The sequence below is a fragment of the Loxodonta africana genome, chromosome 14, assembly GCF_030014295.1.
Source record: "Loxodonta africana isolate mLoxAfr1 chromosome 14, mLoxAfr1.hap2, whole genome shotgun sequence".
Taxonomy (NCBI): Eukaryota; Metazoa; Chordata; class Mammalia; order Proboscidea; family Elephantidae; genus Loxodonta; species Loxodonta africana.
In genome coordinates, this window is record NC_087355.1 from 50281947 (window position 1) to 50295440 (window position 13494).

The 13494-nt window shown below is 36.8% G+C and overlaps 1 protein-coding gene across 14 annotated transcripts in view; it reads left to right on the forward strand.

Annotated features, from left to right (window-relative positions):
- The window catches only part of VPS13B (vacuolar protein sorting 13 homolog B), a 916907-nt gene that overhangs the window by 634743 nt on the left and 268670 nt on the right, over positions 1–13494 (forward strand). Inside the window, exon 34 of one of the 14 annotated variants that reach the window (XM_064267947.1) lies at positions 4664–4806. The exons of the other annotated variants lie outside the window; for them this stretch is intronic. Coding sequence (XP_064124017.1) covers positions 4664–4672 — 9 coding nt within the window. The 3' untranslated portion in view covers positions 4673–4806. Of the gene's footprint in view, positions 1–4663; positions 4807–13494 lie in introns of those variants that run through there. 14 annotated transcript variants of the gene reach the window in all.

Genomic DNA, 13494 nt, shown 5'->3' on the forward strand with positions numbered 1-13494 from the left:
AATACACTTGTCTACTAACCAGAAGGTTGAAGGTTTGAGTCCCCAGAAGCATCTCAAAAGAAAAAGCCTTGGTGATCTGCTTCGAAAAAAATCAGACTTTGAAAACCCTATGAAGCATATTTCTATTCTAACACACATGGGGTCACCATGAATCAGAATCGACTTGATGACAACTGATTTGGTTTTTTTTTTCCTTTGGGTAGCCACCATTCTCCTATTCCTTCTGGCTTCCCATTATAGGAGAGGCATGTGATAGAGTCCTGGCCAATCATTGTGCCCCATCTGCCTAATACATTTATTGGTCCAGATATTAGCAAAAGCACTCAGGCAAGAGTAGAGTATTTCATATGAATACAGTGAGTAGAATAAACTCTTTCTTGTATATCATTAAGTTAAAAAGTTGTAATGCTGGAGCTTTTTTTGGTCATGCCCCACTCTTCTCCTTCGTCACTATCACATGAAGAAAACCTGTGTATGTTAAAATAGAGAAGGAGGTGAATTTGTAGAAATAAGAAAAGCCAGATAGTCCTGATGACATCATTTGAATCCCTAACACCAGCTCCACTGTGAACTAGTGTTTAAGGAGATTAGGTTGGATTTCTGTCACTTGCCATCAAGAGTCTTGACCAATACACCTGTTAACTATTTAGAAGGATTAATATAGAAGCCAAGTACAGCAGTGACTGAAGGGAATAAAGGCTTGAGTTTTTCAGACCATTTATGAGATTGTGGCAAACACTCTGAGATACCTGCACAATATTCATTTTCCCTTCTTTGTTACTAACCAAAAAACCAAACCCATTGCCATGGAGTCAATTCTAACTCATAGTGACACTGTAGGACAGAGTAGAACAGCCCCGTAGGTTTTCCAAGGCTGTAAATCTTTACAGAAGCAGACTGCCACATCTTTCTCCTGCATTTGTTACCAAAAAAAAAAAAATTGCCATCAAGTCCATTCCAACTCATAGCGACCCTATAGGACAGAGTAGAATTGCCTCATAAGATTTCCAAGGAGTGCCTGGTGGATTCAAACTGCTGGCCTTTTGGATAACAGCTGTAGCGCTTAACCGCTATGCCATCAGGGTTTCCTTGTTACTAATAGTACCCCTGTTTTGTCCGTGTCACTAAATTGCTGGATTTCCCAGTCTCCCCAACAGATAGACAGCCATGTGACACAGTTTTGGTCAATGAGACATAGAAGTCTTTTAGGGATTTCTAGGAAAGTCTTTGCTTTGTTCCTTCTCCTTGCTTGGAATAATGGCAATTGGAAGTAGGCTGACCACTTGTGACTATGTGATGACAAACATGAAGACAAAAGCCACACACTAAAGATAACAGTGGATAGATAAGATGACCTTGAGATATCAGAGACATCATGGAGCTACTGCAGCAGCCCTGAACTTTAGATCATATGAGAAAGTTAATATAAATGGTTGTCACTAATGCTTGACTTTATGCTACATAAGGCCAGACACAATCTTCACGAATACAGATACTGTTACAATATTCTAAAGGTGATAAAATCATGGCAGATAATTGAGCGCACAATAGAATTTAATGTTTTTTTTTTTAAATGCTTGCTGCATGAATTAATATATAGAGTCTTTAGTTCATAGGAATTCACATTTGTATTCATACAAATAGAAAGGATAGTTCAACATACACTTTAAAGGAAGAATTGGAAGAAACTGATGATTAATTACATGTTTGATGGAGACAGGTTGGGTGCATGTTGTGAGAGGCCTTGAATACCGGGCTGAAATGTTTTTCTTAAGCAGGCAATAGAGAGGAATTGAAATGTGTTGAGCAAGAGAATGACTTAAATAGGTATGCTTTGAAGCACTAATCCATTTTATGCCAAGCCTCTCAGTTGTCCTCACACATTGATAATAGTGTGTAGCTATCTGTAGGTATATGGTCTTCAAACATGGATATCATAGCTGTATCTTCATCTGTTATAAATGGGAACCTATTACCAGATTATTTAATTTTCAGTAATGATTTGAAATGGTTGTAGCAAGTAGTTTCCAGAGACTCTCCATTGTTTTCAGAGCTATTTTTCTTTCTTTTTTCTTTTTTTAAACAAAGAACACACTTTTAAAATTGACTACATAGAAGGGTGAGAGGGTTGAGATTGCCCTAGGTTATGTTCATTTGGCTACAGTAATTATTCTGTTATTCCTGGGTAGCAAGTAATCATCTTATTAAACCTATTTACTGAGGTAGTATATATAAGGAGTAACACATGTTCATTTTCAAATCAGTGTTTTAGAGTAAATAAAACTTTTGTAGCAAAATAAAAACCATATTTTTAGGAGCAAAGAATAGAACCACATCATTTAGTATCTGAAGGTGGGGTTCTTTGATCCACATACTACATATCCTGAAGAAGAAAGAAGATGACTTATAACACTAATTGAGCATTCCTTCCTTTGCCTTCTCTTCCTCCTCCCACTTAACCACTTGGTTTTAGGCACTTCCTTAGCTTTCTCTTCCCTTTAATCCCCAATACTTGACTCACTTAGTAACCTGTCCAGTGCATGCCTACAGTCTGTTCTTACAATCTCTAGGTTAGCCTGTGTTTTTTAAGGAAAATCTCATTTGCAAAATAGATACTTTAGCCATCATAAAATATACAGTACTTATTCCATAATTCTTCAGTATTTCTAAGGTAATGGATATTTCCTCCAAAGTAAGATTTCTATTTCCCTGGAGTTTTTACTATTATTTATTATATTTGGCTTCTCTACAGCCATCTAAAGAATAAAGAGCTATATAAAGCACTATATTCAGCAGTCTATCAACCATGATAAAGTTACATTTTAAAAAAAGTTAGAGTCAAGCAGATCAGGGCAGGTAAAACCTGCTTTACCTCAGCTTTACTTCAGTCAGCCCCTGTCCTCTCAAGGCTAATATCTCCCCTCAGCCCTCCCCCATCTGCTCCTCTATAGTTTATATTTCTTCCTATTCTTGCTAAATTAAAAGTCTGCTCTCTGACTCTGCATTCTGTCTCTTCAGTACTTGCTCCCTTTTCACCTTTTTTCTCTCTTAACTTCTGATGCTGCCTTTTAACATTGTGTTCCTCATGACCTATAAAAATCTTTGTATATAAGAAGGAAAGCCCTGAGAAAATAGGATCTAACTAATTCATTATTATCTTTTGTGAGTAAAGATATGATAAATGAGCTGTCTGTTCAAAATAACTGAGGGTCCATCTGACAGAGTTCTCTTTATCAAGGAAACTTTCAGTTACTATTACATAAAAGAATCAACTTTTAACAAATAGTAACTTCAGAGCCATGGGAATGTATATAACCCTCATCTAAGATTTCATACATTTTTAAATTGCTTATTTCTAGAATTTTGGCTCATTTTCAAAACTTTTCTGCAGCAAATGACTAAAAATCTTTTTATAGCGTATAGAGGCATTTAAAATAAACACCAAGAATTCAAACCAATAATCTTCCTTCTAAGCTTTTTAAGATTCCTAGACATCAGCAGATGTGTCATAGGTGCCCTCTCATCTCTTTCTAAAAATTGGCCCACTCAATAGTGCACCTTTGGAAGACACAAAAGTACACAGGGGAGATGGAAATATTCTGTATACTGATTGTGGTGATGGTTACACAGCTGTGGATGTTGGTCAAAACCCATCAACTGTACATTTAAAAAGAGTAATTTTTATTATATACAAATTGAACCTCAGCAAATGTGACTTTAAAAACATGTTGGCCCACTCAGCAATACAGTTTTGGAAGATGCAGAAGTTCACTGGCAACAGTGATATCCATTAATGTCAGAGTGTGTATCACTGAGGACACAAACCAGCATCTGTAACACCAGCTAACACTTACGAGTGCTCACTGTGTGCCAGATAATGGTCTGAGTGCTTTGTATACCTTAACTGCTTTAATCCTCACAAGAACTCTCTGAGTTTGAGACTGTGTTTCAGATTTTACAGATAAGGAAACTGAGTCATCTAAAAACTGAGTTTCAGTAATGTTCCACAACTTGCCCAAGGTTACATAAGTAATAAGTAGCAAAGCTAGGATATTTCCCCCACCCCACCATTGAGAAGGCATGGGTTAGAAGAGCATTAGAGATAGTTTAGTGACCTAACTGGCATGTATGTGGGTGTTTACAGGGAGAGTTAAGCAAAAAGTAGATTATACAAGACCTTAATTTTCATGTTATAGAATTTGCCTCTTACTATATTGCAGTACAAACTCGAGTGGCGTAGTGGTTAAGAACTACGTCTGCTAACCAAAAGGTCAGCAGTTTGAATCCATCAGGTGCTCCTTGGAAACCCTATGGGACAGTTCTGCCCTGTCCTATAGGGTTGCTATGAATCAGAATTGACTCGATGGCAATGGCTTTGGTTTTGATTTGTATATTGCAATGGTAAGCCACTAAAGGATCTAAAAGAAGAACATGTTATGATCAGATTTTCATTTGCAATAGTGGCAGATAGATTAGGCGGGGAGACCACTGGAAACTCCTGGAGTAATCCAGATAAGAAATAATGAGAGCCTGAACTGAAGCGCTGATTTAGGGAAAGAGAAGAGAAAAACCAGTAATAGGCCAACACTGGATTTGCCTGAGAGAAGATACCTCAGCACATGTATTAAAGGAAAGGTAGATCTCTTGGTTTTTCTTTCCACAGCTGTTCTAAATTGGATGACAAAAGACAGTGATTCTCCTGTGACATCCAATTTGGCACCCGTTGTTCCTGAAGACCACAGATTGCCATCTCTCTGTACTTTGCCCCTCTTCACATACTCTTGACCAGTTCAATATTTCCATTATGCCCCTAAATAAAAATGTTGGACTACACTGATGTCCTTTTAAAGATTCAAGAGATGTTTTTATTTGTTTATTGGTTTTATTTTTAACTATAGAAAAGACAAGCATGTTTAAATGTCAATGGGAAAGATTCCATTGAAAAAGAAGTTGAGATATATTGAATGAGAAGAAAATATAATGTAACATTCCTAAAATAGTGAAAGTAGTATCTTAATTTAAGTAGATTCATGGATTTGGTCATAGGGAGTTGCAGAGGTGGTGCCCATTTAATGATTTTTACCCTGTGAGATAGGATATAAGGTCATCTATTAAGGAATGGTAAGTAGGGCTTAGAAACCCTAGTGGTATAGTGGGTAGGAGCTATGGCTGCCAACCAAAAGGCTGGCAGTTTGAATCCACCAGGCACTCCTTGGAAGCTCTATGGGGCAGTTCTGCTCTGACCTGTAGGGTCACTCTGAGTCAGAATCAACTCTGCAACAACGATTTTGGTCTCGGTTGTAAATAGGGCTTAAAGGTTTGAGACAGGTTGAGGAACCTGCTTATTCTATTTAAACTTTAATTTTTTTTACCTAGGAAATATACTTCAGAATCTACAAAGAAGCATTCAAATAGTAGTAAAATATAAGGATGCCTAAAAGTTAAGATTAGAGAAATAAAATTTCAGCATAAATTTATGCCACAGGGCCTGAACCTCAGATTTGTCTTTAAGCTTCCTGTCAGCCAGAGGAAAAGGAGGTCCAGATACTAATAAAATGCTGAAAAGTTTTCCTGGTTTTTTTCAGTGTATAAAAAAAAAAACTTTCCTGGTTTTTTTCAGTGTATAGATTTTTTAAATATTTATTTTAGAATAGCTTTAGATTTACAGAACAGTTGTGAAGCCACTATAGAGAGTTCTCATGTATTCTGCACCCAGTTTCCCTTATTATTATTATCTTACATTACTATGTTAACATTTGTCACAACTAATGAACTAATATAAATACATTCTTCTTATTATTCTATACTTTATTCAGATTTCTTCAGTTTTTATATAAGACATTTTAGTAATGTTCTTTCACTTCCATTATCCTGTCCAGGATACTGGATGCATTTAGTCATTATGTCTCCTTACGTTTCTCTTCTAGACTGTGACAGTTTCTCAGACTTTCCTTGTTTTTGATAACCTTGGCAGTTTTGAGAAGTACTGGTCAGGTATTTTGTAGAACGTCATTTAACCTGGATTTATCTGGTCTTGAGAGGGGAGTATCTACAGAAGTAATTCGGGATTCTTTAAAATATTTGTCTATTCTCTGTTTAGGATGGATATTATAAATAGAATATTTCCTTAAAAGGTGTGTCTTTGATTTGACTCTTAAACAGTTTTAAAAGTCAGTAGTGTGGATTGCAGATGTAATTGAGTCCTTATGTGCCAAGCATTTCTAAGTCCCTTAGAGCTTTACTATCTTCATCTGCAAAGTGAGAGATTTGGACTGTGTTAGTTGACTTTCACCTCCCCTACTAGTCTTGAGTAAAAGCTTCTATTATTGGTTTTTATGACCTAGGGGAAAGCCCATGACTGCTTTCCAGTGGTAATCCAGGCTGGATGCCCAAGAAATAAATACCTGTTTGTTGACTTAAGTTGCATTAGAGTAAACAGGTGGTTAAGAAAAAGTAACACAGCAACGCAGTTTCTAATTTATTTATCCTTTTTTTATAGTTAATGAGAAGGATCAACTTCTTTCTGAAGTCTCTCCCTAGAGGTAACCCAAATACATCTTTTCTCTACTGCTCAGAAATTTGAGCCATTTGGAAAGAAATGAGTTTAAACTCTTATTTAATTGGGGAGGAAAAAAAAAAGTTGCTGTCATGTCGATTCTTACTGATGGCAACCCCATGTGTTCTTTCATAATAGAACTTGCTCCACAGCGTTTTCAGTGGCCATAATCTTTTAGAAGTAGATTGCCAGGGCTTTTTTCCAAGGTGCCTCTGGATAGATTACAGCTGCCAATCTTTTGGTTAGTAGATGAGCACTTAACCATTAGCACCACCCGAGGACTCCTGTTTAATCTCTGTTGTTGCTGGGTACTGTTGAGTTGGTTCTGACTCATAGTGACCCGTGTAAAACAGAACAAAATACTACCCAATCCTCCGCCATCCTCACAGTTGCTGTGTTGAGCCCATTGTTGCAGCCATGGTGTCAATCCATCTCATTGAGGGTCTTCCTCTTTTTTGCTTACCCTGTGCTTTACCAAGCATGATGTCTTTCTCTACGGACAACATAGACCGTTCTAATTCTGGATATAATCATTTTCATGAATGTATCCTTTCCTAAGGTGATTTTCTCTGAATATTTTAGTAGAGATTTTCTACATAATTACTTTCAGTTCTCCTAAAACATTTTCTGAAGTTAACTCCCCATCTTTCAATTCTTTTTCAGGCTTATCTTTTCTCCTAGAGCAATAGTCACATAAATTATGGAGTTCTTGAAAGGGTCTCCAGGGCCCTCAGGGGTCTGTGGACAACACTTTGAGAACTGCTGCTGCAGGACACTAAAACTTTTATTCCTGTTTCTCTTTCTCAAAAAATATTTCCTAGAAATGTTATGATCAGTGAAAAGTCATTTGTCATTCTGAGTAGAAGCAAATATATTCCTGTTGTTTGGGAATATACTTTTTTTTTTTAATCTTATTTCTCTTATTTGAACTACTCTAAGTAGTTCCATAAACTAAAGAAATTTAGGCAGTATATAATTGTGACCCTCATTTTAAAATGAGAAAACATTGGAGGTTTCCCAGATGGTGTTCTCTGTGAGCAGTCTTTTCTGAAGGCGGGGCCAAGATGGCAGACTAGGTGGACGCTACCGCGGATCCCTCTTGCAACAAAGACTCGGAAAAACAAGTGAATCGATCACATACATAACAATCTACGAACTCTGAACAACAAACACAGATTTAGAGACGGAGAACGAACAATACGGGGAGACAGCGATTGTCTTCAGAGCCAAGAGCCAGCGTACCAGCGGACTTTCTGGAAAAACTAGTTTCCCAGTGATGGCTCGGAGACAACAATCCATATCAAACCACATAAAGAAGCAGACCACGACAGCTTCTCCAATGCCCCAAACAAAAGAATCAAAATCTTTCCCAAATGAAGATACAAACCTAGAATTATCAGATACAGAATATAAAAAACTAATTTACAGAATGCTTAAAGACATCACAAATGAAATTAGGCTAACTGCAGAAAAAGCCAAGGAACACACTGATAAAACTGTTGAAGAACTCAAAAAGATTATTCAAGAACATAGTGGAAAAATTAATAAGTTGCAAGAATCCATAGAGAGACAGCATGTAGAAATCCAAAAGATTAACAATAAAATTATAGAATTAGACAATGCAATAGGTCAGAGGAGCAGACTCGAGCAATTAGAATGTAGACTGGGACATCTGGAGGACCAGGGAATCAACACCAACATAGCTGAAAAAAAATCAGATAAAAGAATTTTAAAAAATGAAGAAACCCTAAGAATCATGTGGGACTCTATCAAGAAGGATAACTTGTGAGTGATTGGAGTCCCAGAACAGGGAGGGGGGACAGAAAACACAGAGAAAATAGTTGAAGAACTCCTGACACAAAACTTCCCTGACATCATGAAAGACGAAAGGATATCTATCCAAGATGCTCATCGAACCCCATTTAAGATTGATCCAAAAAGAAAAACACCAAGACATATTATCATCAAACTTGCCAAAACCAAAGATAAACAGAAAATTTTAAAAGCAGCCAGGGAGAAAAGAAAGGTTTCCTTCAAGGGAGAATCAATAAGAATAAGTTCAGACTACTCAGCAGAAACCATGCAGGCAAGAAGGGAATGGGACGACGTATACAGAGCACTGAAGGAGAAAAACTGCCAACCAAGGATCATATATCCAGCAAAACTCTCTCTGAAATATGAAGGAGAAATTAAGATATTTACAGATAAACACAAGTTTAGAGAATTTGCAAAAACCAAACCAAGGCTACAAGAAATGCTAAAGGATATTGTTTGGTCAGATGACCAATAATATCAGGTACCAGCACAATACAAGGTCACAAAACAGAACGTCCTGATATCAACTCAAATAGGGAAAGCACAAAAACAAACAAATTAAGATTAATTCTAAAAAATAAATAAATAAACAAAATAATACACATAACAGGGAATCATGGAAATCAATAGATAAACGATCACAATAATCAAAAAGAGGGACTAAATATAGGAGGCATTGAACTGCCAGATGGCGAGTGATACAAGGCGATATAGAAAGATACAAGTTAGGATTTTACTTAGAAAAATAGGGGTAAATAATAAGGTAACCACAAAAAGGAATATCAACTCCATAACTCAAGAAAAAAGCCAAGAAAAACGTAACGACTCAACTAACATAAAGTTAAACATTATGAAAATGAGGATCTCACAATCTACTAAGAAAAACGTCTCAGCACAAAAAAGTATGTGGAAAAATGAAATGGCCAACAACACACATGAAAAGGCATCGAAATGACAGCACTAAAAACTTACTTATCTATAATTACGCTGAATGTAAATGGACTAAATGCACCAATAAAGAGACAGAGAGTCACGGACTGGATAAAGAAACACGATCCATCTATATGCTGCCTACAAGAGACACACCTTAGACTTAGAGACACAAACAAACTAAAACTCAAAGGATGGAAAAAAATATATCAAGCAAAAAAGAAGAGGAGTAGCAATATTAATTTCTGACAAAATAGACTTTAGACTTAAATCCACCACAAAGGATAAAGAAGGACACTATATAATGATAAAAGGGACAATTGATCAGGAAGACATAACCATATTAAATATTTATGCACCCAGTGACAGGGCTGCAAGATACATAAATCAAATTTTAACAATTGAAAAGTGAGATAGACACCTCCACACTTATGGTAGGAGACTTCAACACACCACTTTCGGAGAAGGACAGGACATCCAGTGAGAAGCTCAATAGAGACACGGAAGACCTACTTACAACAATCAACCAACTTGACCTCATTGACTTATACAGAACTCTCCACCCAACTGCTGCAAAGTATACTTTTTTTTCTAGTGCACATGGAACATTCTCTAGAATAGACCACATATTAGGTCATAAAACAAATCTGTGCAGAGTCCAAAACATCGAAATATTACAAAGCATCTTCTCAGACCACAAGGCAATGAAACTAGAAATCAATAACAGAAAAACTAGGGAAAAGAAATCAAATACTTGGAAACTGAACAATACCCTCCTGAAAAAAGACTGGGTTATAGAAGACATAAAGGAGGGAATAAGGAAATTCTTAGAAAGCAACGAGAATGCAAATACTTCCTATCAAAACCTCTGGGACACAGCAAAAGCAGTGTTCAGAGGCCAATTTATATCAATAAATGCACACATACAAAAAGAAGAAAGAGCCAAAATCAGAGAACTGTCCCGACAACTTGAACAAATAGAAAGTGAGCAACAAAAGAACCCATCAGGCACCAGAAGAAAACAAGTAATAAAAATTAGAGCTGAACTAAATGAATTAGAGAACAGAAAAACAATTGAAAGAATTAACAAAGCCAAAAGCTGGTTCTTTGAAAAAATTAACAAAATTGATAAACCATTGGCAAGACTGACTAAAGAAAAACAGGAAAGGAAACAAATAACCCGAATAAGAAACGAGAAGGACCACATCACAACAGAGCCAAATGAAATTAAAAGAATCATATCAGATTATTACGAAAAATTGTACTCTAACAAATTTGCAAACCTAGAAGAAATGGATAAATTCTTGGAAAAACACTACCTACCTAAACTAACACAATCAGAAGTAGAACAACTAAATAGACCCATAACAAAAAAAGAGATTGAAACGGTAATTAAAAAACTTCCAACAAAAAAAAGTCCTGGCCCGGACGGCTTCACTGCAGAGTTCTACCAAACCTTCAGAGAAGACTTAACACCACTACTACTGAAAGTATTTCAAAGCATAGAAAAAGATGGAATACTACCCAACTAATTCTATGAAGCTACCATCTCCCTGATACCAAAACCAGGTAAAGACATTACAAAAAAAGAAAATTATAGAGCTATATCCCTCATGAACATAGATGCAAAAATCCTCAACAAAATTCTAGCCAATAGAATCCAACAACACATCAAAAAAATAATTCACCCTTATCAAGTGGGATTTATACCAGGTATGTAAGACTGGTTTAATATTAGAAAAACCATTAATGTAATCCATCACATAAATAAATCAAAAGATAAAAACCACATGATCTTATCAATAGATGCAGAAAAGGCATTTGACAAAGTTCAACACCCATTTATGATAAAAACTCTTACCAAAATAGGAATTGAAGGAAAATTCCTCAACATAATAAAGGGCATCTATGCAAAGCCAACAGCCAATATCACTCTAAATGGAGAGAACCTGAAAGCATTTCCCTTGAGAACGGGAACCAGACAAGGATGCCCTTTATCACCGCTCTTATTCAACATCGTGCTTGAAGTCCTAGCCAGGGCAATTAGGCTAGACAAAGAAATAAAGGGTATCCGGATTGGCAAGGAGGAAGTAAAGCTATCACTATTTGCAGATGACATGATCGTATACATGGAAAACCCTAAGGAATCCTCCAGAAAACTACTGAAACTAATAGAAGAGTTTGGCAGAGTCTCAGGTTATAAAATAAACATACAAAAATCACTTGGATTCCTCTACATCAACAAAAAGAGCACCGAAGAGGAAATAACCAAGTCAATACCATTCACAGTAGCCCCCAAGAAGATAAAATACTTAGGAATAAATCTTACCAAGGATGTAAAAGACCTATACAAAGAAAACTACAAAGCTCTACTACAAGAAATTCAAAAGGACATACTTAAGTGGAAAAACATACCCTGCTCATGGATAGGAAGACTTAACATAGTAAAAATGTCTATTCTACCAAAAGCCATCTATACATATAACGCACTTCTGATCCAAATTCCAATGTCATATTTTAAGGGGATAGAGAAACAAATCACCAATTTCATACGGAAGGGAAAGAAGCCCCGGATAAGCAAAGCATTACTGAAAAAGAAGAAGAAAGTGGGAGGCCTCACTCTACCTGATTTCAGAACCTATTATGCAGCCACAGTAGTCAAAACAGCCTGGTACTGGTACAACAACAGGCACATAGACCAATGGAACAGAATTGAGAACCCAGATATAAATCCATCCACGTATGAGCAGCTGATATTTGACAAAGGACCAGTGTCAGTTAATTGGGGAAAAGACAGTCTTTTTAACAAATGGTGCTGGCATAACTGGATATCCATTTGCAAAAGAATGAAACAGGACCCATACCTCACACCATGCACAAAAACTAACTCCAAGTGGATCAAAGACCTAAACATAAAGACTAAAATGATAAAGATCATGGAAGAAAAAATAGGGACAACCCTAGGAGCCCTAATACAGGGCATAAACAGAATACAAAACATTACCAAAAATGAGGAAGAGAAACCAGATAACTGGGAGCTCCTAAAAATCAAACACCTATGCTCATCTAAAGACTTCACCAAAAGAGTAAAAAGACCACCTACAGACTGGGAAAGAATATTGAGCTATGACATCTCAGACCAGCGCCTGATCTCTAAAATCTACATGATACTGTCAAAACTCAACCACAAAAAGACAAACAACCCAATCAAGAAGTGGGCAAAGGATATGAACACACATTTCACTAAAGAAGATATTCAGGCAGCCAACAGATACATGAGAAAATGCTCCCGATCATTAGCCATTAGAGAAATGCAAATTAAAACTACGAGGAGATTCCATCTGACACCAACTAGACTGGCATTAATCCAAAAAACACAAAATAATAAATGTTGGAGAGGCTGCGGAGAGATTGGAACTCTCATACACTGCTGGTGGGAATGTAAAATGGTACAACCACTTTGGAAATCCATCTGGCGTTATCTTAAACAGTTAGAAATAGAACTACCATACAACCCAGAAATCCCACTCCTCGGAATATACCCTAGAGATACAAGAGCCTTCACACAAACAGATATATGCACACCCATGTTTATTGCAGCTCTGTTTACAATAGCAAAAAGCTGGAAGCAACCAAGGTGTCCGTCAACGGATGAATGGGTAAATAAATTGTGGTATATTCACACAATGGAATACTATGCATCGATAAAGAACAGCGACGAATCTCTGAAACATTTCATAACATGGAGGAATCTGGAAGGCATTATGCTGAGCGAAATGAGTCAGAGGCAAAAGGACAAATATTGTATAAGACCACTATTATAAGATCTTGAGAAATAGAAACAACTGAGAAGAACACATACTTTTGTGGTTACGAAGGTGGGAGGAAAGGAGAGGGTTTTTTATTGATCAATCAGTAGATAAGAACTGCTTTGGGTGAAGGGAAAGACAACACTCAATACAAGGAAGGTCAGCCCAATTGGTCTGGACTAAAAGCAAAGAGGTTTCCGGGATAAAATGAATGCTTCAGAGGTCAGCGGAGCAGGGGCTGGGGTCTAGGGAACATGGTTTGAGGGGACTTCTAAGTCAATTGGCAAAACAATTCTATTATGAAAACACTCTGTATCCCGCTTTGAAATGTGGCGTCTGGAGTCCTAAATGCTAACAAGCGGCCATCTAAGATACATCAATTGG